Consider the following 26,268-nt stretch of genomic DNA (forward strand, 5'->3'; position numbering starts at 1 on the left):
AGTATGAAAAGTGCTTTGAATGTGCATTCTTTCTAATATAGGGGTGAATCCTGTGGTTGTGTTCCAGTCTTATAGAAGTCAGTGGGGAAAACTGTCAACCGTATCTTATCTTATCAGATTCGCACCCCTGTGGTTAAAATCTGTCTTTAAAACACCAAAACAACAACAGCAGAAATGCTCATCGTGAGATTTCATAAATGGGACCAGTGGGTTACATCAGGGTAACTACATTATATATAACTACATTATATATAACTACATTATACAGACGATGGCTCCCACATATGCTCTACCACTTGAGACAGCTGAAAGAGCCTTTACCTGGAAAAGTTCATTCATGGAATTCTGGTTGAGTATTCGTGTTTGTCCTTATGTGACATTAGGAAATCTGCTGCCACCCAGTGGATAACAAATTGCCTTAAAATGGGACTGCTCTCATTTCTAATGATTTTATTTTTTTTGACGTAATATCCCACATGCTCAACTAAGCATCCGTGCACTGTTGCACATTCAGCAGCTGTAGTAGGAAGGTAAGAACGTCCTCTCCTTGTATCACTGGCTGCTGAGCACAGGCAGCTGCTGTTCTCTGCTTAGATGTTTTTATTATCATATAACTGCTAATAACCACATACAGTTCTGCCACTTTATTTAAACCTCACTGTATAAATTATTCTTTTTCAGACACTTAGGGTATAATCTTTGTGATGCACTGGATCCTTTCTTTGTGTCCTGATAATTGGCACATAGAGACAAACTTTCTTATTATACTTTAAATCAGCCATTCCCAAAGTCAAGAGTGCTGTGGCCCACTTAAAATCCTATGGCGTCCAAGCGATATTACATCTCCACTAATCAAAATACAAGAAAAATTAATGTATTTCCTTAGGGAACAAAAACTATTCTAAAAACATAAACAGCACATGAACAATGATAACTCACAGGCTTTACTGAAGTTGTGTTAGTAAATCATGCAGTTCTTTCTGTCCTGTACACAGTTTGCGTTTCTCCACTGCAGTCTCGTCTTTCTTTTTTTGTGTGCAATAAAAATACATGTAATATCCATTTTCCTCGTCCCTGCACAGAAACTGAAATGGTCTGGTTGTAGCACAAGTCAGGCAGAAGAAAAAAGCATGGTTTGATGGTTTACCTTCTATACCTGGTATGTTACTGTAATATATTACTGCATTTAATACAGTTACACATGGTATTGCTGGCCCGCACTAGTAAGCAGAAACGATCCTATTAACAAACACCTGTGTGATGATGTGGAAATCCACAGACGGAGTTTGGGGTGTATGTTAGTTTAACCATTGTGATTAGCTAATCAGGGCCGATTTTTAAATCATTTTATTTATTCATTTATTTATTTATTTTCCCGTATATTCTAAGTTTCGTGTCCCTTTAAATGTCCATGAATGTCCGCGCTCCGCCCACTGGAGAACTAAACGCGTCAACTGTTGAGGTTTTTGGAGAGTTTGTGCTTTCTTGCGTTCTTTTGCAGTTTATAGGACATGGTAAGTTAAGAAACTGCAATGTTAATTTCTTCTGCAGTTATCTGAGACGTTAGTAATAAATCTGTCGAGCGAGAGGAAGTTTAGATTGAGGGCAGGAACGGTGTTATGCCCAAAAGTCATCGACTGCCATAAAGGGTTTTGTTTTTATGCGTTATTTATGTCACTGTGACACTTTGTACCCGGATTAAAAAAACAGGGATGTATAAAAGTCACTGCTGAAAACTGATTGCAGGATCTAACCTGTGACACGAATGTTGTTTGAGGCTTAATCCTGAGAAACAAGTTTGACAGATTTCAGCCCAACAAGTTGTTTATAACATTTGAACAACTTGTTTGCAGCTGAGGGGGAAGTGCATTAGTGGCGCTGACAGCATATTAACGTCAGACAAAATGATTTCGCTCTTTTAGCTTCTCGTCTTCTTTTTGGGTTAATTGTGAGAGAAATCTGTGACCCGAGCAGCTGAAACACTGAGCTACACGTTGAAGTCGCTGTAACCTGTCGGCAGCTCTGATTCATTGCTGGCACGTCCGGTTATTGTTCCCGCACAGTTTTTTTCGTTTTCCCGTTTTGTGTGTTTGTATTTTCGGCACACGTCTGCGGTGGTGTCGGACAGCCGCTCCTCATGTCTTCATATTCTTCTTCCGGGGAGACAGAGTTTCGTGTTTGTTTAATGTTCAGCAGTAGTTCTCGAGGCTTTCACGTGTTTCTTTGGGAATTGGCTGCTTTTTCACTCATTTTCACTTCAACCAGTCAAACCAAGTTGTTATCGTGTCTTTAGGCACTTACTAGACTGTTGTTACTAGAAGCCTGTCACAGAGTAGAAGTTCTTCTCATTATTTGAACGTATGAAAAATACCGGCGATAACAAAGTTTTGATGGCTATAAAATCTTATTTTTGATTTGAGCAGTCTGTATTCTGCATTTCAGTCAACTCCAGCTGCTGTCTGTTCTGTCTGTTGGTCATTTTGGAGTTTGTGTAGAAGTAGTTCTGTTAATTGGCACATTTCTTCCTGATGTTTCTTGTTATTTTGTAAACTGGTGGGAACAAATGTGGGATGGGGGCAATGTGGAGGGAACGTTGTACAGCTGGTCCTGAGGTAAACTGAACAGATTGGTTAGAATTCGCAGCGGGACACAAAGAACAATACACAAGGTGCCACAATTCACACTGCATATCAGTAAAATCAGCTGTTCCCTCTGTAGCACAGCTGCTGACCCTGATGTATGCATAGACTGTACATAAAAGAAGGATTGGGGCCACTGTGACATCACTCATTTGTTTCTGGCTTCCAAGTTTTAAGCTCCACCCTTCATGTGTGTTTTTATTTTTTTCAGTTATTTGGAGTCTTATTTGGATGAAAGCATGGACTGCCAAGTTATTGATTCATGCCTTGAGGCGACTTTTGTTGTGATTTGGCGCTAAAATATAAATAAAATTGAATGGAATTGAATGTTAACTACCCTGATTAGCAAGCTCCAGCCATAAACTGTGCTTGAATACTGTAAGTGCTGAGTAACAGACTAATAAAACACTGACCACAACCGAAGTACAGATGTCTTGGGTTGTCTGTACCACACAGCAGATCAGTCTGATAATTACATTAAAAGGCTCCAACGGGCACCAGCAGCACAAACAGCGAGTTCCAGTTCAATGACCTCGTTTACCTCGTTTACAGCTGCTGTGAACAGAATAAACAGTTTGTATTTTTGTAGCAGGCTGTAAACTTTCTCTGTAGTGCTTTATAGTCGGGTATTTTTACATGGGAGTCTCATTTTTAGAGCCATAAATGGAGGCTTCAGCTTGTTTATGAGGCAGTGAGAGTGAGGGTATAAACAAAAAGTTTAGAAATGGTTTTTAAAGCTAAGAATGTCATCCACCCCAATGGGTAACTTCGTAAGTAAGTAAGTAAGTAAGTAAACTTTATTTATTAAGCGCTTTTCACAGACAGACAGTCACAAAGCGCTGTACACAAATATTAAAATATTAAAATAAACAATAAAATCAATAGACATTATATACAATGTAAAAGATCAAATGTAGATAATGTAAAAAAAATATAAAATATGTAGATCAACAAAAGGCTTGTTTGAACAGAAGAGTTTTTAACTGTTTTTTAAAAGAATCCACAGAGTCAAGCAAACGTAATTGTAGTGGTAAACTGTTCCACAGCCTTGGTGCAACAGACTGAAAGGCTCTGTCCCCTTTTGTCTTCAATCGTGTACGGGGAACAACTAAGAGACTCTGAGTCTGTGAGCGGAGATGACGAGCAGCAGTGTATTTTAAAAGAAGCTTGGATAAGTAATCTGGGGCCTGGCCATTTAGTGCTCTGTATGTTAAAACAAGAATTTTAAAGCGAATTCTAAACTCTATTGGGAGCCAATGTAAAGAATATAAGATGGGAGTGATGTGAACACGCTTGGTAGAACGAGTTAGTAATCTGGCTGCTGCATTTTGTATTGTCTGGAGGCGAGAGAGAGATGATTTATCCAAGCTAGTAAACAGTAGTAATCAGGTTCTAAATCAAGAGCTTGACAAAAGCCTGGAAGAATGTTTCAGAAGTTCTCTGCAGAAATGTTGGGTCAGCTGGACCGGAGCTACTTTATATAGAAGATGTACAACAGCTGGTTTTGAGCGAAACTCAATTAAAGGCTTCTGATCAAGCTGCTCTTTATTTTTTGTGGAGAACCAAAGCACATATTTGTTATACAGCAGGCACTGCTCATTACATGACTAATATCATCCCAGTGACTGTGGTGCTGGAAGCATCAGATAGAAATCTTCCTGATGTTTGAGGAGTGTGTTTTGGTGATGTCTAACCTTGTAAACATGCATTTTGGACGGACCATAATTCCCGTGTCCCCCTCATGCAGACGAGATCTGATCTGGTCTGAGGTGAAGTCATTATCATTTTCCGTTTCCTGACCCAGAGTGAAGATGAATGAGGATGCATTCGAGGTTCCAGAGAGGACCGAGTACCGCTACTTGGTACAGGAGGATGATGAGGAGGAGGTGCAGTATGTGCGTCACAGACACTACATCAGCCCCTTCCTGGTCCTGTCCAAACGCTGCATCTTCCTCATCTGCCTCGGCGTGCTCGCTCTGCTCGCTCTGGCCGCCTACCTGGGTTACATAGCCCAGACGCTGCCACCGGGACTCGCCCAGGTGTCAACTGACTGTGGCGACTTTAGAGGAAGATATGTGAGTTTGTACTCTTCATAATATCAGATCTAAGATGTATTGCAACCACTTTTCAAAAACTACTTTTTAATTCATTTAACCTTCATTTCCTGAAGTCTGTAACTGTAATCCTGTACCAAATGTAATCGTTAACCTAGCTTAGCCTTGCTTTCACTTCCCCAGGATGCTGCAACACACAAGATTTGTGCTTCATCTGCAGAAATAACAAAGTAGAGCTCGTGATCGAATTTGTGTCTTTTTTTCTGTGAACACGAGCTGGCTGCTGCAGGATGAGTTTCATGCAGTCAGCGCTCAGCTCAGTTTATTTACATTCAGTTATTTTTAATGATCATTTTCGCACACTGAGTATTTTTTTATGTTTCTCAAAAAAAAAGAAGAAGTTTGTTTAATAAACTGCTTAAAAGCAGTAAAAGAACATCAGCCTGACTGTTTGATGGTGGGTCAGGGACACACAGACGTCTATATTCTAGACAACAGCACCCGGATCAGCTTCGAGTATCGGGGTGAAATCCAGAACCGGGTCTCAGACCCTGCACTGGTGCTGTGGTCGCAAATTTTGAAGCCATCCTGATAACCTTCTCCCACCAACGATGTGGAGATCCAACCCTTTTAGATCCAATTAAAATCAAGACACTTAAAAAGATGCTCTGGAAAAGAGTAGAATTCTTGGAACAGAGTTTAATACAATGAATCATATGAACAGCAGGAAAAATACATACAGACATTTAGCAAGAGAATTACATAGCAGAAAGCAAGCAAAGCAAAACCCCGGGGTGTACAGCCTTAAGCACAGACAGCAGAGCAACACAGAGAGAAACAGCAGAGGGGAAAAACGAACTGGGGGTGTCCTCTGGTCATCTGATATATAGGGACCAGTATCCCCGCCCCCTGCTGCTGGGTAACTTTCCCACCCATCCAAACACAGCTGCAGGGGTCAGGTAGCGGCCAAGGTCTTGGCCAAAGGCCAGTCAGGACTCTGACTACCCCTTGCTCTGGCTTATCACAATAGGTCATGACACGGTCAAACATCACACATTAATCCTAATTATTAAATCTTATACAGCAAGTGGCACAATCTTATAACATATAATCTTATAACTACATAGGTTACATGCTTTCTCATATATAAAAACACTTCAGTGTGGGTTCAAAGTGTGTGTGTGTGTGTGTGTGTGTGTGTGTGTGTGTGATTATATCGTATGATATTTTATTGTGATGTGTTCAGGATCTCTATTACAATGTTACTGTTTTGGTTGTGCTGCATGAAAGACGTTGAGTGAGTATTAGGGAAGGTTGGTTACCGGAGCTGGAGAGTGAGTTATTCAGGCGAACTCTCAACAGCATCAACTGCCCTGTTACTGTAAAACCTTAATAAACCCTGGTGAAGCAAAATGTCTTGCGCTTAAGACTCTACATGAAAGTTAAAATATATATGTTCAGTGCACATAGATTTATAGTGTATATAGTTACATAGTTATACATATCACACAAAAATCCACCACAGTGCAGTGGGTCCTGGGATCCTCCTCCAAAACTCAGATCTTCAGGAAAGTACAACAAGTATGCTCTGACAGTTTTAATCTTTTCTTTGTAGAAAAATGGAGCCTACTCCTTTAAGGGCATGTCCTACGCTGCTCCACCTGTTGGTGGCCTGCGCTGGGCTCCTCCAGCTGAACCGGTATGCAAGAGTGGGGTTATCGATGCGGGCCACTTTCGCAGCATGTGTCCTCAGGTGAGGCCCTTGTCGAGCACGGGGAAGGTGATGGGCCAGGAGGACTGCCTGTTCATCAACGTGTGGACCCCCACCCTGCAGCCTGACGCCAAGCTTCCCGTCATGGTGTGGATCCACGGAGGATACCTGCACATGCTCAGCGGAGGAGAGAAGGGATACTCGCCTACGGAGAAGCTCGCCGCCGACACAAAAGTGGTTTACGTCAGCTTCAACTACAGACTCAATGCCTTTGGCTTTCTCGCCCTACAGATGCTGAGAGAAGGTTCTCCAAGAAACACCTCAGGTTAGTCGGTGATGCACAGCAGGACGAATGTGGAGTGTTTTACTGCAGCCAGCAAACAACTGGCTGCATGATATTTGTAGCCTGAAGCCTTAGCTGAAACAAGCTAATGAATATACATGTTGTGTAAGACATTTGTTAGATATCAGGAAAGGTTAAAGGAGACCTGTTCAACTCTTCCAATTTTCTGACCCTTATATAACCTGTTGCAATGGATTTTAACATGGTTAATGTCTCAAATAATGAGGTCACTGTGCATACAACTCTCCCCTGTGAGCCTAAAGGCTTCACACTAAACAAGCTTTTCCTACGTTTGCCTCTGTATGTTGTCAGTGACAGAGGAGATCTCAGCACCACAATTATGTCAGCGCACAAGCCCCGCCCACTGGCTTTTCATACCTTTTATTAGTTTTTTCAATGATCTGTAATATCAATGACCTAAAATGAAGCTACGACACAGATTAGATGTCACGATCTGCGAGGCAAATTGTCGGGATATGAGCGGAGCGTGGACCCAAGTGCAGGCAAACGGAGACCAGAACGGATAATGACAAAAAGTGAGTCTTTATTTTGGCTGCTACCAAACTACAAACAGGTGGAACAGGGAAAGCTAAGAAAACCTAAACTGGGAAAAACTAAGCATGAAATAACACCTGAAACTAGAAACAAGAAACTTGAAAACCTGGAAACGGGATGGAGAGCAGAGGTAATCCGGGGATAACGCAAACTATATATACACAGAGAGAAACGAGGAAATGGCGTACAGGAGGGAGACACAGCTGATCCTCCATAAACATTACGACACAGGGAGGAAGCAAAACAGAATACACTGACATAAGACACAGACCTTCAAAGTAAAACAGGAAACACGACACAATACGCAGCCGTGGGACACGGGAAAAGTACAGAGTAGACACGGGAACAGAGACTAACACAGGCGAAGATAAACACAAAGAGAGGAAGGACTATAATCACTAAGAACTAAAGGAAACCAAAACTATGAACAATATATCAAATTATAAAGTCAGAAATACAAGTACTGGGTCGCAGCCCAGTACAGTGACATTAGAATAAAGTGATAACACAACAGCTAACACTTCTGAAAAAATGTAGTTCTTACAGAAGAACGTTATGAAAAGTTAAAAATTAAGTTTGGCATTATTTGCACTGAAATATAGACGGTATAAAAACAGACTGCTGTGAAATAGACTGAACAGCTATTGCCTAAATTTTAAACTCGACCTTGCAGCTCAATACAAAATCATAGAAATGCATTTAAAAAAATATTGTAATAGTAGATCAGTCCAAGTTCATTATCTTGTCCACCTCTGCCTGAGCGCTCCACACAGTCCTGAAACCTTGGCTACCGGGCTGTGGATTTCACTTCGTTTTTAAGCATCATATCACTTCTCCACAGTCTGGGCTCCCTGATCAGTTTAGCTACGTTCCCCTGCTGCTCTGTACAGACAGCAACCTGCTTGGTTTTCCACACGCTTGGTCACACACTGCCCCGCTCTGCTCTGCATCCTCAGCCCGGCATTAATTATTCATATTTTACCTAGCTACGCTGCCTTAAATTCATTTATCAATCAGCTGTTGCTAGCTGTGACCCATGTTAGAGCAGCCTTGTGTTGTTGTGTAAACGGGCGTGTTGCTAGGCAACCCAGCATGCCATAGTAATGGTTTTGCAATAATTTCTGTGGGGTAAAGATGACATCCTCTGCAGTTCTAGGTATAAGTGGTCATGTTTTCTTTTTGCAGCCCAAAACTCCATATTTGATAAATGAGCCTGAAAATACGAGCTTATTCCAGTATTTTCAAAATGCACAAATCTCCAGTTTAAGATGAGTAAAAATTATTTGACCTGTCAAAGTAACTTAAGGAGACCAAGAGTAGAATATAAAGGTGTAGCTGATAATTATTCATCGACTTTAAATATAATCTGAAACTATAAAAATGGAACGTGTATCATTGTACTGTCTTTGCCTCACAAAGTGTCTTGAAGCAACTGTTGTGATTCGGCGCTATATAAATAAAACTGAATTGAGAAGCCTGCAGTGAGATGACCAAACGTTGGGTATTTATAACACGTAACAAAGATCTGAATATTAGAATTTTGAGGTAACACTGAAATATGATGCGTGATAGATTATACGAATCAACATATTTAAATCAGATATCTGTCCAACTGACTTGGAAAGCTAGATCGGGTCATTTCGGTGCTTTTGTGACAGCAGACTGATGAGAACACAAAGAGACGGAGAGTGTGAGTTTACCAACAGCAACACATGACAAGTCTGTCCACTTGGTCAGAGTGGTACTTTCACCTCATTCACTCTGCTGTCTGTGCTTACTAATGACGTTTTAAAACCACTCCATCGCTCACACAGTCTGGCTAACAGCCTCTAAACTACAAAGCCTTTCCCCGTCACCATCGACCGCACGGTTAGCATACACAGCTTGCGCTCCGTCTTCAGGCCCGTTCTCATTATTGTTTGGTTCCCTCAGAGGTGAACCGTGAGCCATTTACTAAACAAATAAAGTGGAATAAAATGCAGCCGAGTTTGAACAAACAAACCTTTTTACATGCTCAGTTAAAGACCCTAATTAGCGTCGTGGAGTTTCAGAAGTAGTGACACTTGCAGGGAGCTTTTAACGGCTTCTGTTAGGTCGCTGCAGTGCATCGTGTGGAGTTAAAGAAGTTCTAATGGCTGTAGTGTATTTTCTTACAAGCCATTTACCACTTAAACCGACCCTTTTAATATTTATGGTGTTTACATTGTGCTCCCAGTTAGAGGGAATGCTGAGAAGTCCATAGCCTTCCATTAAGATGTGTATACTTAATGAATGCTAATGCGATCTTTATAAATGGAGCTCTTTCCTAGGCTTCCTCCTGCTTGTTTGCATTTTTGCGCTGTGAGTCAAGTGGGTCATTTCTGTTACGCAACCCGAATAAGCCCACTGTGACCTTGATGTGACAGAGCCTTGCGTGACACGATGGTGTGATGGCAGGGCACACGACTCCTTTTCGGCATTCCAGAGCCTCCTCTCTGTCCTCTTCACTATCACTGCTCATTTTTAATAGTTGTAATCATCCCCTGCCCCATTTCCTCGCTCCCTCAGCTTGAGATGAGTTAAATTTAGTTCATGCTGCCAGAACACCACAGAAAGCTGGTTTCTGATTGAGAAAATAGGACATCAGAAAAAAGGCTGCATCAAAACCTGACTAATCGATCTCTTCTCAACTCTCCCCTTCCCTCCTCTGCAGGGAATTATGGCTTCCTGGATCAGATCGCAGCTCTGAAGTGGGTTCAGAAGAACATCCGTGTGTTTGGAGGAGATCCTGGCAAAGTTACCATATTTGGACAGAGCTCAGGTATAAACAGTATTAAAAAAAATCATTAAAAGTGTCATCGGGACATGCTGTGACACATGCAGTCTCAAACTTACCCTAAAGGATTGAATGTTTTATGTCTGTGTCCTAGAAAAGATTCGATCTAATTAAAAGAAGAGATACAATATATTAACAGGAACACAGATTAGATCTGTCATGTGGTGTTGTGATTATAAAATATAACACTCACTTATGTTTTTGAAGTTACAGCAGTAACTCACTTGCTAGTAGGGAATGTGCACATTAAAGTTATTTATAGTGAATGCCCAAAGCAGTTACAGCGATTTGATCAAATCTACAGAAGCATTAAAGACACTGCCAGAGTCGTATAACAGTTATTTAAAAGACAAATCATGTTAAGCCATCACAGATGTGCTGCTAGTATTTTGGTCAGTATTGTACTGCGAATGAACGCAGTGTATACTGACATAAAGAAAACTGTCATTTGAAGTAAAAACAAAAAACTGATAAAAAGAGATGGGTGCGGTGTCAGCGTTTTCCACAGTATTATATTGTATTAATGGCAGTAGCAAGTATACTTTGTATACTTTATGACCATATCATTTAAACAGGGCGATAATCAAACCGTCTGCAGTGGTAGACATTAGAGTCCTGTGGAAGTACATGGTCACTGCTTAAATTTGATTGAAGAGGCTAACTGGCAGCTAGGTGATGCTAATGAAATGCCCTTGATTAACTGATCATTGCTAAAGTATCTATAAAAACAGAAGCTGTGGCAGTTTACTGGTTTGGAGTATTCAGGCGGATGTTACCAGTGTCAGAGTCTTAGCACCCCAGCAAATTTATCCCTGGGTCAAACCATCTGCCAAAGCTCAGAGAACCTGTAGAACACCAAAGAGCTACACTTCAGACTCAGTTGGCTTCACGAAGTTTGTGACAGAAGAATTAGAAAAATATTGAACAAAATGGCCTTTTTAGAAGGGAAAACGGCAGCAAACCACTGAACAAGAGCTCTAGAACAATTTACTAACTGCGGTAACGTATTTTCCGCACTATAAGGCGCACTTAAAATCCTTTAATTTTCTCAATAATCTACAGAGTGCCTTATGTATGAATTCTGGTTGTGCTTACTGACCTCGAACTGATTTTATGTGCTACACGGCGCTCAAAAATCTGTCAAAAATGTTTTAGTGCGACTTTGGTAAGCTACGAAGCCGCACCGCTTGATCAGTGTTGCCAACTCCTCAGGAAGGAAAATCGCTATTGGTTGTCCTAAAAGTCGCCAGATTTGTCGCTAGTCGCGTTTTAGAAAAAAAGTCGCTAAGGGGGTCTGAAAACTTGCTAAATATAGCGACAAAGTCGCTAAGTTGGCAACACTGCGCTTGATGGCTTGTTGGAGCATCGTCAGGAGCCTCACGGAGTAATCAGGGTCCTAAACTCCATCTTTTTCAGGGCCCAAAGTCAAACGAACCCTGCAGCATCACTGAGAGTTAAAAACTGTCTAAATTCTTTCATCTTTAATAAAATCTTCAGCGTTGCTGCTTTACCAGGTGTAACAATTAAGTTTAACACCCAGGCATCCATGAAAACAGAATTTATTACATTTAACGGAGTTAGAAGTTAGCAAGAAGTTAGCTCGCTAGCTTCCACCTAAACATGATATAGCATGTTCTGACTGAAAGATTTCTGAAAAAATTCAAACGTACAGCTCTGCTATCACTTCCAACATAAATGAAGACAGAAAACTAAACAGCAGTGACGTTTGTAGGGTTACTGAAGTTGGGCTAGCTGGTATATAAGGATGTGCTACGTGATCGCTAGCGACACAGCTATGTTAGCATAACATAAACACAGTGGAGGTGGAACGTTAACTCTTTCGACTCGATAAAAGTTAACGTGAGGGTTCCCAATGGTTAGGATGCTGTAAACGGACCAAACTTCAGTGAGGAGAACAACTGAGATAATCCATCCACAATATGAGGTTAGGTTATAATCCGGTGCACCTTATGGTCCGAAACATACGGTATATGCACCAATCTGTGTGTGAATGGTGCAGATGCACAAATCAGCAATTTATGACTATGTTATTACCAGAAATTTCAAAATCCCTTTTGCAGTGCAGCCTGATGGAAATGCTATCACAGAACCTAATAAGAACTGCAGAATGCCACAAACTTCAATGAACTGAAGCGATCTGTAAAGAAGAGTGGGCCAAAATTCTTCCACAACCACATGAAAGATAATTACTTGCTCCTAAAAGTCCTGAAAACATAAGTGTACACTTCACATCTTTTGGGAGAGTTTGAACGTGCAGGTGCTTGCTATGTTATCTATGTATTTAATAATAAGGCAAACCAGTAGAACCGCTCCATCACCTGCAATCAGCTGCTGCTCCCATTTTTGTACTTTGCTCTCCTGAAGGTGGAACGTCAGTGTGGACCCTGATGATGTCACCATTAGCCAAGGGTCTCTTTCATGCAGCAGTGGACATGAGCGGCTCGTACATTTACAATGCGACCCTGGAACAAGCCGAGGTTGACAACCTGGCGTTCCTGAATAAGACGGGCTGCGGCAATCTGGCCTGTCTGAGGCGCCTCTCTATCGGACAGGTCCTGCAGGTAGGGGGAGGAGGAGGCAGACAATCCATCCTAATTGGAGAGCCTTGCTGTAAAAAATCTGTGAAAGGCACCAAAGCTATGACAGTAATAAAAAATCTAATAACAGAAAAACGTTAATTTCTGTAATATTCTCCTTAATGTCTAAAGATATCAGGAAATATCTCATTCGTAGCTCATCTTTCCAAACGGTTCTGACATTTTGATCAAAATTAAAATTACATTTTTCATTTTGATGGCTCATAATGTCACGTCCAGGTGTCAAAAGACCTGGACATCTCTAATTTTCCTGTGCAGTTGATGAATAAATGGGACACTAAATATAATTTTCAGCCATGATTACAGGCAGCTTTCCCTCAAACACCACTGAGCTTCATTAAACTGAGGATCCTCTGATGAGAAGAGAACCTGTAGGTACATGAAGAGCTTCATTTCAACATGACGATGACCCCGGGAGGAATTATGAATAATGTATGTCATGAAATGATGATGACAGCTGAACTTTTAAAACTGTGACAGTCATCAGACTGCAGGTTACTGTTATTAGGTTTTTAAAATGTCAAAGTAAGTGATTCAAGATGCCACTCAGGAGACTGGAAAAAGAGCAGTTTCCATCTTATTTTATCCCGTAATTCTGTTAAATACAAATTAAAAAATAGTCGTGTTTTATGAAAGCGAAACCTAAACTCACTGTGGACCAGTCGTCTTTACATACATTGTGCTCCTCTCCTGTCCAAAAGAACCATTAAGATGAATATAAGTTTGTTTCCTTCTTCTTGAATCTTATGCTAAAAACAATAAGCATGTATTCCTAGGCCATCCCATGGCAGGAGTACCCCTCCTGGGCAGCAGATGAGATGACTGACCTCCCCACCAAAGGGAAATCCATCGGCCCGGTTGCAGTAGTGGACGGCTACGTCCTCAAAGCGCCCCCTTTTGAGCTGTGGGAGAAGAAAGGAGAGCACAGTGACGTCCCTTTCCTTGTCGGAACAACAGAGCAAGAGGCTGACTTCGCGTGAGTTCACCTGCTTCAGTTTCTTCACATTCAGCTTGTGCTGAGATGAGTCTCCACTTCAGTGCTGTGTTTCCTCCACAGTCCTCCATCTACAAACATCTCCGAGTGGACCTGGGGGGACTACACGTGGTTCGTAACAGGTAACGGCTTTAAAGGGGGTGTAACCGAGGGGTTTTTTTGTAGACGTCTTCTAAATTTATCGCATGCAAGCAACCATGGAGCCACTGTGCTGGAAGAAATGACTGCTATGGTAAAATGGTAAATGGCCTGTATTTGTATAGCGCTTTTCTAGTCCCTAAAGACCCCAAAGCGCCTTACCCCACCAGTCATCCACCCATTGGTGATAGCAGCTACATTGTAGCCACAGCCACCCTGGGGCACACTGACAGAGGCGAGGCCGCCGGACACTGGCGCCACCGGGCCCTCTGACCACCACCAGTAGGCAACGGGTGAAGTGTCTTGCCCAAGGACACAACGACCGAGACTGTCCAAGCCGGGGCTCGAACCGGAAACCTTCCGATTACAAGGCGAACTCCCAACTCTTGAGCCACGATCAAGGATTCTCTCAGAGATTGTAGCCACTTGGCTTCAGGGAATTAGACCAAGATCAGGGTTAGTGCTTTGTAGTGATGTTTGAATGTAGTCACAGGAGGCTTGGGAATTTGATTGAGAATATTTGAATCATTAATGAATCAATATCTTTACAAACATGGCCCAATAAACATGCCTGTGTGTGTGTATTGGTTGCACCATAGAGCAGCGGTCCCCAACCCCCGGGCCACAGCCTGGTACCGGTCCGTGAGTCGTTTGGTACCGGGCCGCAAGAGTTGAGGCTCCGGTGTGAAATTTATGGTTTTCAGGGTCTTTTCCCGTGATGAAGCTGTGTGTCTTGTTTTGAAAGAAATATTTACGCGTTACCATAGCGACCAGAGAGCATTAAGGTGCAGAGAGGAGGATGTTACTCTCAGTGTTGTTGGCGCATTTCAGGAGGACGCTGCTAATAAAGTTACACAATTACACAGTGAATTCGCGTTTGTTATTATATTTACAAAATACCACAGTTTTTGTCTCGGTCATATCATTTTATTTTGTTGTATTTTGTTGCACCTTAATGGCCGGTCTGTGAAAATATTGTCTGACATTAAACCGGTCCGTGGGGCAAAAAAGGTTGGGGCCCGCTGCCATAGAGTACCCTATGGCTGCAACCTGCAACCAAGGAAATGTTGAGCATCGTATACTTCTCAGGAATCCATTTCACCTTGCTACTGCTGGGCGTCTCCAGCAGCTACTCATGGAATACAGAATTTTGCGTAGTGATTAGCCGCGCCCCCTCTCTAGGTCTGTGTGACTGGGGCTTCAGGGAAACGCTGGTAACAGAACCTTTATCCTAAATATGAGAATCATTCATTCAAACAAGGTCAGTCTCACTTACACTCTGGGTTTCCTAGCAACACATCTAATAGATGTGAATCACATGATCACATGAAAGGTTGTCAGGATAGGCAAAGAACAAACAGACTGAAAGAAATTTCCTAAAATATTAGTAAGATATTGGGCCTTGAAGCAGACCCTGGCTTTCTACTGTCTCTACTTGTTAAAAAGGAGTTCTTCCTCCTTACTGTTGCCAAGTGCTTAACATTCAAGGTTTTTTTACTGCATATTTTTTACCTGATCAGGTAAAATTATTAGCGTGGAGGAAAAAGATTTTAGAAAATAAGGTTAGGTGTGCTCTATAAAGTACCATGACAGTGTAGCCCATTAAGAAGCCAACCACGCTCTTGACACTGAAAACTAGGCTTTACCTCACTAAGCCCAAATCCAGTTTCATAGTTCGGGCCACTGTTCTGTTTGATTGCATCCTGCTCACTGACGTATGACGCCAGGGACTGAAACTGAGTTTAAACAGGAAAATCTGTGTAAGCACTTCACATGATAACATATTATGTGTGGACTGTATATGTCTGTGTCGTTTTCCTCTCAGCTAAACTTAAGTCATTCGGCGACGGTCTCGTCAAGGAGGCGTTGCGGCTGTATCCATCTTCAGCCTGGTGTCCAACCAAAGACCGCTGCCCAGAGAGGTCCTATACCACCATGGTGTCTGACATCAGGGTCACCTGTCCCAACAACGACCTGGCCCAGAGGGCTGCAGGTAAACTCATGGATCACTGAATAATATCATGATTATAATAATACAATTGATAATAGGTTCTCCCATAATAGGAGCTTTAACCCAGATGTGCAGTGCTCAGTGATGATTAAGTGGCAGCTGGAAAACCAGCAGGGTGGATCATCTAAGTGTTTTGAAGTGGAGGCCTCACCATGGTTACTGCAACTGGTTGAATAAAGTTTGACCAATTTCTGACTGAATTGTTATTTCACAACACCCAATTTCCATCTTAGGCTTCACTTTGTCTCCACTCTAACCAGTATATGTGGGGGATTAGAGTTGAGTCTCTCTAACCCAGACCTTCCCAAAGTGTGGGGCCCGCCCCCTAGGGGGGGCGCAGAGCCATGGCAGGGGGGAACAAAACGCTTGGACACTGCTAGCACAGGCGCCTACAGAAACGCAAAGCAGGAGATGAAGCATCGCTGAATATGTTTCCAAATCAACTTCATTCTAAGCCAAAGACTAGAAAATATGGTGAAGCATATCTTCCCTTTGGCTTCACCTGCACAAGTGCCGAGGTAGGTCTCCCTGCAGGATTGGTTTTCCCTTCGTCGGGAGCAGCGCTGGGCCGTTCAAATCACGGACAAACAGGATCCCACATTCGTGATTTTTAGTTCAAACACTTGTTGTAATGACTAACTACTCCTGACATTTTGGAGATGTTAGCTCTTTATACAGTAAAGTTACAGCGGGATACAAATAATATCAGGCTGATCCTGTCACGATTTGTCCCGCGGTTCAAATCACGGACAAACAGGATCCCACAGCTGTTTATGTTTTTAAACCCATTTTGCACAGAGAGACATTTTTTTTGAAAAATGTATTGACAGCAATGTTGAATATTATTACACAGGAAAAAAATAGCTACAAGTAAAATAATTACATCGTGACGCCTCTGCCTTTGTAAATGGAGGGACAGTAACTGCTTGTGTATGTAAATGTGTAAAACCTGCAGACAGTCAGATTAACAGTATTTTGTCTCTATCTGCCATTCTGCAATTCATCTCATGTAAACAATAACGTGGCGCACAGCGTGAAATGAAAAAAGGCACATACCTTTGATGTTGCGTGACGAACTCTGTATTCCTCGTCCACACGTAAACGCAAAAAAGGAGTTTTAAAGAAATCTCCGTTTTCGGTGAGTCCAAACGGCGTTTACGTGTGAACGGAACAGCTGCGTTTTCAAAAATACCCGTGTAGGTGTGGACGTAGCCTAAAAGAGTTAGTAGTTTATTTTATTACTACCTGTAATTTATTGCAGATTACTTGTATTTGCTTAATTGTTTACTAAATGTTTGAGGTGTGAAATAAACCGCAATGGAGCAAAATATGGGCGTGTGTGGTTGGAGGATGCGTGCGCGCGTGCACGCGGGGGGGCGCAAACATTTTTCTGTAAAACAAAGGGGGGCCCAGCAAAAAAAGTTTGGGAACCACTGCTCTAACCAATCACCACATCAGTCAAGATTCAGTCAGCACGCTTAGTCAGTTACTGGTTTATACCCTGATTGTAAGAGGCAGAGGAAGTAAAAGCTTTCCTTGGCTGCAGTGCTCAGCTTTAGTCTTGGCCATGGCCCTGGTAGCTGCCCTCTTGCAGCACACTGTCTTTTCATTTATTCTAGTTTGGAGATGATGATGATGGATCCCCACACACATTCATTTAGAAGCAAAGATGTGGCTATATTATATTTATCAAAGTGTAACATATACCTCATATTGATAATATTGATCCATCACCCAGAGCAACCCTACTCTGACATGTAGTTGAGTAGAAGAAAATCTAAATATTACAGTAAAAGTATCTGAGAACAGAAGTTATTTGCTTTCTTTGTTTCTTTGCTTTGTAATCTTTACTTTATAATACTTTCTGATATATTTATTGGTTCTTAGTGAGAGCAACAAAAGCTGAGTGTTTTTCTCTGCTGATACCAAAAGTGAAGTGATCTCCTCCGACACATTAGTATAATGTGACACAAATATATGTTACAAGTCGTTTTCTTTTCACAGTAGCAAGCCCCCTTCCTTCCTTTGCAGTATGGCACCATTGTGCTTCGTGTAGGTTTGGTGTCAGCGGTGAAACTCTGAGTAAAGTGACATTTAGCTGTTGTGTGAGGCGACTGCAGGGCATCCTGGGTGATTTTTCTTCCACTTGCTTCATTGGGTTTTTTATCTTGTGCAGCTTGGTTTTTTTTTTTGTTTGTTTTTTTGTCTTTTTTTTCATCTCTCGCTGAGTCACAGTCAATCTGGGCTCGAAATGACTGATAAATGGGAGATTCAAAAGGAACCTACATGTTGGTTTCAGCAAGAAATGAAATATTGCTTGTGGCTGAAATAATAGAAAAAAGCTTTTCAAATAACATTTGACTCTAAAAATGTACGTAACACCAAAAAAACACAGTTAGGTAGGTTTTATGTTTCTTAGAACAGAAATATACCGAATGTATGTACTCACATTACACTTTCATTGCATATTAACATTTTTTTTTTGCTATATACTTATTTTCCAACAATTTTCACACGCCCTAATTTGCCAAAAGTATTCAGTCACCCAACCAAATCCCTGAAGGTTCAGGTGGTCTAATCACCTCCGTGGCCACAGGTGCATACCACAATAATACACCACCTGTGCAACAAGCCCAGTCAGGAAATTTCCAGTCAACCTTTAGTGGTTTTATAACACAGTGGAAGACCACATGAAATCTTCGAGTGGATGTGCAGAGGTTGTTAACTTTCTGCAGAGCCAATCACTACAGACCTCCAAACTTCATGTGCTCGTCAGATTAGCTGAAGAACAGTTCATGGAATGGGTTTCCTATGCTGAGCAACTGCGTCTAAGCCTTACGTTACGGGATGTAACGCCACTGGACTGTAGAGCAGTGGAGACATGATCTCTGAAGTGATGAATGACACTTCTGTCTAGGATGTCACAGGGTGAGAAGCTGGGTCCTTCACAGATGGCCGTTCACTGTCACAGCCTTGTTAGCTAGTTAAGCTAACATGCACGTCTTTGGATTAAGGGAGGAAACTGGAGTACAAGAACTTAACTTTAGCCCCTGAATGCGTCACATGCAGGCAATTTGAAGTTTTAGCTTTAAAAACATGAATATTTCACAGTTCCAGCTGTTTTAAATCTTTGCTACTTTTCAGGAAGGTTTGGACTGCTGCCCCCAGATTTCACAAGTGAGGGATCAGCAACAGTGTAGCTAAACTTTTTATTTCATCCTGTCATGAGTGTCGAGAAAGAACAAAAAGTATGAGATGTCATTGGATGTCAAAGATCAACTTTTTTTGCATTTTGAACTTCTATCCAGCTGGTCTTCCATCCTCGCTGACTTGCATCAGAGGTTTTGCAGACACATCGAATTGCTGCTAAAATAATCTCCCAAAAAATGTGTAATTTGAACACTGCAGTGAAAACTCCCTCCCAGACTTGCGCACTAAACTTTTGATCGTATTCGTGAATGTCAAGCATTAAAATATAAATCCAAACTAGAGTCGCTTCAACAAAGGCCCAATTAATTAATAAGCCAGAGGACAGATGGATAATCTAAAACTATTTTTCCATTTAAGTTACTTTTAAAGTCCACGACTCATATTCGCTTTAGTGTGTTGGTACATTTATTTCTCATTATATTGAGGAATGATGGTAAAAAGAATGTGGTGACTTCGCCTTCGGCTTCAAGAAACTATTGCAGACATTTTCAGTTTTCTGACACTGTGGAAGCAAAGAAATCATAAAAAAGATGTGAGGTCGCTTCCACCTGTGTAATGTCAGCAATGTTTGCGTAATTCAAAGTTTCTTTTGTCGTAAATGTTTGAAACAAATGTCAAAAGTGTTTTTCACATTTGACATTTGGTTGAAGATTCTTTTTCTTCAGGTGACAAGAGTAATTTTAATAACAACAGTTAATAAAGAGGCATTGATGCTGCAACTGCAGGATTTGTTTTCTTTTGTGTTTATAAAGATAGAAAGTGGAACATTTCCAGCAGGATACATTTGGTTTTTTGTCATTTTTGACAGTCTAATAAGCTCTTTTGTAACCATTTCTCAGCTGCTCTCAAAAGTCCGGTGTATCGCTACGTGGTGAGGCACACGCCATCCGGACCTGTCAACACATCCAGCGACCTGCTGCCATTCCCCAGCCGCTTCTCCTTCCACTGTCTGGATGCCGTGGCGTTCTTTGGAGGGCTGGAGTTCATTTTAGGGAAACCTCTCTCCGATAAGGACCGGCGCTTTCAGGATCTCATCACACGCAATCTCGTCAGCTTTGCCAAAACAGGTGAGGGCTGTTCGTAAATCATAGATAAGAGAAGTTATTGTGTGTGTGGAGTTAAAATAGTGGATTCAGGGCTTCAAATAAGTCTTTGCAAGTAATTGCTGTGAGCCAAAACTTCAGGCTAATAGACAAGTTCAGATATCTCTGTGCTTGAGAATGAACAAAATGCCACCTGCCTAAACCTTCTGTTTGCGAGGTGCAGCCAATCAGAAGAAAGTAGGCTTAAGGAAGAGGAATGGAAACAGTTAACTGAGGTGCTACACTTTGTGTTTTAAAAAAAATCAAAGTGAGCAAACCCTACTTTATCAGATGTGATGTGATGATGGCAAGAACTCGTCTTTTTGTATTTGTATTACACATCAGTGTTTGTGCTGCTCGCCCACCTCACTGCTGCCACTCAGGACCAGAAAATGACCCCTAAAATTCCTCTAAGGAGCAGAAGAGAACAATAAGAGAATAGGGTTGCTCTTAGCATCCGAGATAAAAGCAGGTTCCTAACACTAAATGGTGTTTCTTCTTCTGCACATCTCTATCAGCTGACCTCTGTGCCCTTTGTTAAGCAGTGCTCGGAGCTTGCTGATGTTCATTTGTTCAGAGTACCTGTGAGTTAACTTATAGCTCAGGAGGTACTTTGAACAAATTCAGCAGAAACAATCCTCATCCATCGAAAAATGTGATGTAAAAGACTTTTGCCCTTATGAAGGGCTCATAAGGAACTACCTTGGATTGAAATTCATGTCATCACGGCGTGTCTTTATTAAGCAGCAGCCTCCAATGCTGAAAATGAAACTGCATTACACCGATGGCAATTTGAGGCTGGCTCCCAAAGATTTTGGACTCCGTCGATAGTTTGCCGTTTTGTAACAAATGTAAGGTGGTGAGATTTTGTGTAGCTGATCCACTTGCTTGCTTTGAAGGGTTAAAGCCTGTTTGTGGCTGATTGCCAGCACATGGCTTTTACCCATCGGCTGTGTGCGTGTGCTGCAGACTGTGCCGTATCATATTGTGCACAATTTTACATGAAAGTGTCATATTGTCACATCATTGCTACGAGCACGCCATGTGTTTCTATTTTTCAGTGTGGACTACAACAAGAAAAACCCAGGCGTGTCATACCACGTGTCCAATGATTGATTTAGTAAAACCGAAGCTACTCCAACAACCTCCAGCAAAGCACAACGCTTTGAAAAATATCCATGAAAACTGTTCTCACCAAAGCTGGGAGACACAAGCAGGTGGTGACTGAAAAGTTAAAAAATGACTCAAACTAATTCACTTGCTGGTCGCACTCCATATGACACGAAGAGCAAATGCTGGGTTGAAATGATGGATCCAGTTATATGATGGTAAAGGAGAGCTTCGAGTATTTTCTTTTTCTATATCATCAGTTGTTATCACACGTTTTCTCCAGATATTGACATGATTTTGAGGTTATATCGCTCACCCCTTAGCACACTGGTGGACAGTAAATGGTCGGACACACAGAGATGTGGGTTCATCTGAAATTCTGATGGATATAACGTCCACTACTCAGACCCAAGCACACCCTCACAGGAGTGGCTGATACAACAGTGGTGACAGATGGCTACAAAGGGAGCGGGACACACGTTGACTCCACTAATTTCCTTTTTGCATATCACTTTCAGAGGCAGCCAAAAAGGATAAGGAACTGGCCAGATGCAGATTTAAAAAGGAAAACATACTGTACACTAGACTGTGTGGTGGACGAGGGGATTTGACCTCGTCCACCTCCCGCCTTGATACTTTTGTGCCTTAAAGTTACACTGTTTCTCTTTACTCCTTGCAGGTAAGGTGGAGACAAAGTGGTCCGAGTACCCATCAGCCATTGCTTTCTTGTCCGACATCCTTGAGGTGGACAGTAACTACACCTCTCCTCAGTGTGATCTGTGGAGGAAGAACGGCCTGTATGCCTACGCCTGGATGAACTGAGCACAGACGGCAGCTGGAAGCCACTTTGCAGTTTCTCTGCTTTGTCTCTCATCCAGCTCAAATCCCACAGCAGCCGCTGTTAGTTTGAATCCTCAACAGAGATGAAACGTTTGTTTGAGGCAGCGTTTGATTGCTCAATCTTAAATCTATTATTTTAAAGTCCAGCAACGAGCCATATTTGTGTTTTAAATAATTTCTCACTTCATTCCTAGTTTAAAGTTTGTGTGTGTGTTTTTTTTTTAGTTACTTTTCAGTTAGAGGTGCAGGGAATTCTGGCTGATCCACAGGATGTCGCTGTGGACCGTTTTAAAACTAACAGCTTTATATTCAAGGAAGCTTAACTTGTTTGCATTAGAGCGAGGTGAGAAAGACTTCACAGACTCTGGGTCTGCATAAAGTAACTGTACATTAAACTAGGCGTGTGTGTAAGTGTAATGAAGCAGACCAAGGGGAGCTGCAGTGAACTTGGGTTGTTATGGGTTTCAAAGAAAACATGTTTGTGCCAAATCAATCTAAAACATGAAATGAAGTCCCCTTTATCTGGGTGCAGTCATGAAACATTACTTTAAAACACACAGGAAGTTAAACTTCGCTGATCTGCTGAAAATGTTTATAGATCAAAAACAAGTTAGAACCCTCTTCAAAAAGCTCGTGAAATCCACTCGACCGAGGGAAAGTTCTTCAAGTCTGGCTCCTCAGAGCAGTTTTGGAAATATACAAAAGAAAGTTTTTCTTTCCTCAAATTAAGCTTTAAAAAGGTAAAACATTTGGATAAAGGCAGGAATGCTGTTTTCCTCCTCTTTATATGTAATATGATGAAACATTTCTAAACCTAGAGTCTCTAAGAAGAAGTCCCTGTTTGACCGCTCACGCTGTGCAGCAGCTTCTGTTTCTGACCTTTGAATGGTCATCACTGGGATGAGAGCGGGTCTGCAGCTGAAACTCAGCAGCCGTGTCAGCCAAGTCGGACATGAAGCGAGACCAAATTGAAAACAGAGGAAACACTTTGGCCACACCAACACAATCTCCTCTTATCAACTGCGCTAACTGAAAGATTTGCCTTCCTGCAACTTCATCCACTCACAAAAATGAAAATGAAAGTGAAGTGTCTTTCAAGGTTTTTAGAAACTGAAGAGAATCCAGTGCACTCTGCAGATGAATAGGTGTAAGTGGGGACTGGGTCTTTCAGAAAGTACCAGCTGCTCTGAGGGCAGTTCAGAGGCGTACAAGGAGACGAATTTGATTTCTTCTTTTTTATAAGCCAGAACATTTCTTCTCCAGCTGATATAAAGCAATAATAACCTTAACGAAGGCTCAGTGTGTCTCATCTTTGCAGATTGTTGCTGCTAAAGCCTTTAACTGCTTCTAATGTTTTTAAAGAAGTGCGAGGGTTCTTCAGATCATTTGTTTTCTAAAGACGTGCAAAGTCTTGTTAAATATATTTGAGAATACGAAGGAAGGATATCATTTCACTATCATTTCTGTCAACCTGGAATTTCGGGGTTTGCCAGGACACATCCAGTCCTGATGACTAAAAGGCTTTTCGAGGATTTACTTTGTGTCCTTTATTCAGATTTTAAATGAAAGACTACAGTTACATTCCTCCTGCTTCACAAAGTTTAGTGAAATCGCAAAATAAGTTAAAAAGAAATGATCTTAATAAGAAGCTTAACGACACTTTGTAACCATTTGTCTAATGTCCAAAGTTCACTCAGACAGAGACACAAACATAGTTGTTACAGCTGTAAAAGTATGTAAGTAAACCCAGGTCATTTTCACACGGACTCTTTGTCTGTATTTACAGAGGAAATATTAAGGTATGAAGGGAATATTTTTAAAAAAGAGTTTTTTTGCTTTATAATTTCAAGAAAAATGTGTCCATGTTATTGTCAACTGTGAATGTGCTGTTGAGTCACAGGATGTTAGTTTTGAATTTTGTCACTTTCTGCTGTTTGCACTGATTTCAAGCTTGGCCACTGCGAACATGTGAACACGTTTCGTTCTTTGTATATTTGATTTAATTTGTTTTGATTGGTTTTAAATGCTCGCTTCCTTTTGCTCCTCATTTGTTGTGTTGTTATGTGAATCCAATCAGCAGACATTATGTATTTAAAGATGTACCACATTTCCATTTTAATCAAACGACACTAATCATTGCCATCAGTTTGTTTTTATCTGCTTTGGTTTTGCATCGTGTTTCTGTTGTTTTTGGAAACAGCACTTTGATGATTATATTTGGCTGCGTGTTCATGTGTTGATGTTCACTTTTGTATGTTCAATAAAACTGCATCATGCTGACTGTTGTTAACCTGCTAAACTTGAGGATTAGTATTAGTAAATTAGTATCGTTTTCTTGGTTGGAAGGATGTAAAAGTTTTGTTTGTTTGTTTGTTTTTTACAGTTTAATGAATTTCCTGTATTAACTGTCCAGTTTTGTTGATCAATACAATAAGAGTAGCACAAATTACCAAGTCAGAAATAAGTAGACTTAGTAAGGAACCAAGTAAGAAAAAATATAGCACAAGCTAAGGTTTTACATGTGTTTCTTTCTAGAAGCAGAGCAGGAATTTATCTAAAGAGATGCAGCTGAAATAAAATCAATATGTCTTTGATATAAAGGTCTGTTAGAAATTGTCACAGTTGGTGTGCGGTTGGGTAGGTTGAGAGCCATTCGCTGGCTAAATCGTGAAAGTTAAGATGGAATACTATTAAAAACCTCTGTCAAGATTCAAGATTTGTATTTGCCATTTGCGCACAGGACAGGAAATGCACAACAGTCCATCCACACTGGAATTGTTGTGCAGAGCTCTCTAGGTCAAGTCACATTTTTAAAAGGTAGAAACAGCAAATAAAGGAAAGTAGAGATCAAGCAAAGAGTGGAGCAATCTTCTGGTAGTATTCATGATATAAAAAGATTTTTTTTATAAAAAGTTTGGGAAGTTAGGTCCCCTGTGTTAACTCACGAAGTCCTGACAACGCGAGTACGAACTCGCATACTTGAATATTTAGAAACGGCTTAACAGTCTGCAGTCTATGAACAAGCTAACAATGTTAGCTCGGTGGCGAGTAGCCTTCAGTAATAGTAATAAAAATCACACAGCAATAGTACATCGAAGATACTGAAGTTTCGTCCGTCCCATTCTTCTTATGAAGTGGTGTCGGAAACGCATTCCTGCCTGTGCACTGCTGCCTCTGTTGTGCTGCCTCTGGGTCCATTGTGTAACTGACGCCGCCAACATTAACAGGACGCTTACATTAGAGCCTCTTATTGCGTGTTTTTTTTGGGTGTCCTGCAATCAGAATCAGAGAAACTGAATTAATCCCAGGTGGAAATAGAGTTATCCAACTGAACTGTTTATCCCATTGTACATTTGAAATGAGGTAAAGTAGTGCTGTGTTCTTTTAAGTGTTCAGTGTCTTTTGCTTGCCATCAGTCTGACAGTTGCAGGGAAGAAGCTGTTGAAAAGCTGCTGTTGTTCTGTGTGTGATGATGCCGTCCGCTCTGTTGTGTCTGAGCAGAGAGTGAGCTGGATGGTGTGAGTCCCTGATTATTCTCTGCTCTTTTTCAGCAGCGTTGTTGTGTACAGAGAGTACATGGAAGGAGGCTTTGTGACCCTTTGCAGAGCCTTCCTCTCTGCCTGTGTGGTGGTCCCGTACCAGACAGTGATGCCTGTGGTGAGGATGCTCTCTGCAAGGCCTCTGTAGGCCTGGGTGAGACGGCGATGATTCATGCCAGCTTTCCTGAGAGAGAAATAAAGCCTTTGCTGGGCGTTTTTCACTGTTGCTGTGGTGTTGAGAGTCCAGCTCAGGTCTGATGTAACCTGCAGGCCCAGGAATCTGTGGCCGTTGGCCCTCTCCACCTCTGTCCCTTTGATGATAAGAGGCTGCAGGGGAAGGGGGGGGGTTCTTCCTGAAATCCAGTATTACTTCCTTAGTCTTGTCCATGTTGAGGATGAGGTCATTTTCCTCTCCATAGGCAAGAACACTCTCTACCAGAGTCCTGTACCCAGACTCGTTCCCCCCCTTGATGAGCCCCAGGATGGTGGTGTCACCAGCATATTTGATGACGATGGAGTTTTCCTGGGTGGAGACACAGTCATGGGTGTACAGGAGTTTGGGGCTGAGGCAGCGGCCCTGTCGAGATCCAGTGCTGATGGTGAGCTCAG

At 41.7% G+C, this 26,268-nt stretch overlaps 1 protein-coding gene across 2 annotated transcripts; it reads left to right on the forward strand.

Moving 5' to 3' along the window:
• The first annotated feature begins 1,386 nt into the window (after positions 1 to 1,386).
• si:ch211-71n6.4 (putative inactive carboxylesterase 4) lies at positions 1,387 to 24,419 on the forward strand. Of its 2 annotated transcripts, XM_040016756.1 has the most exons (10): positions 1,387 to 1,514; positions 4,444 to 4,714; positions 6,309 to 6,729; positions 9,995 to 10,102; positions 12,503 to 12,699; positions 13,512 to 13,711; positions 13,793 to 13,851; positions 15,693 to 15,860; positions 19,928 to 20,155; positions 21,960 to 24,419. In XM_040016756.1, exons 2-10 carry the CDS (start codon positions 4,451 to 4,453, stop codon positions 22,100 to 22,102), a joined length of 1,788 nt encoding a protein of 595 aa, XP_039872690.1. In that variant the 5' UTR covers positions 1,387 to 1,514; positions 4,444 to 4,450; the 3' UTR covers positions 22,103 to 24,419. The 2 variants fall into 2 exon arrangements, with proteins under 2 accessions (XP_039872690.1, XP_039872691.1); XM_040016757.1 differs by lacking the exons at positions 19,928 to 20,155; positions 21,960 to 24,419 and adding an exon at positions 15,932 to 16,070.
• Positions 24,420 to 26,268: the final 1,849 nt, after the last annotated feature.

Source organism: Simochromis diagramma, unplaced genomic scaffold, assembly GCF_900408965.1.
Source record: "Simochromis diagramma unplaced genomic scaffold, fSimDia1.1 OVJJ01000692.1, whole genome shotgun sequence".
In the NCBI taxonomy this organism is placed as follows: Eukaryota; Metazoa; Chordata; class Actinopteri; order Cichliformes; family Cichlidae; genus Simochromis; species Simochromis diagramma.

Excerpts from the sequence above, each read along its gene's own strand:
- si:ch211-71n6.4 (XM_040016756.1), top strand. The coding sequence starts at position 4,451 with ATGAATGAGGATGCATTCGAGGTTCCAGAGAGGACCGAGTACCGCTAC. Across the intron at positions 4,715-6,308 it reads GCGACTTTAGAGGAAGATAT|AAAAATGGAGCCTACTCCTT; the intron begins GTGAGTTTGTAC and ends TTTTCTTTGTAG. Across the intron at positions 13,852-15,692 it reads CTACACGTGGTTCGTAACAG|CTAAACTTAAGTCATTCGGC; the intron begins GTAACGGCTTTA and ends TTTTCCTCTCAG.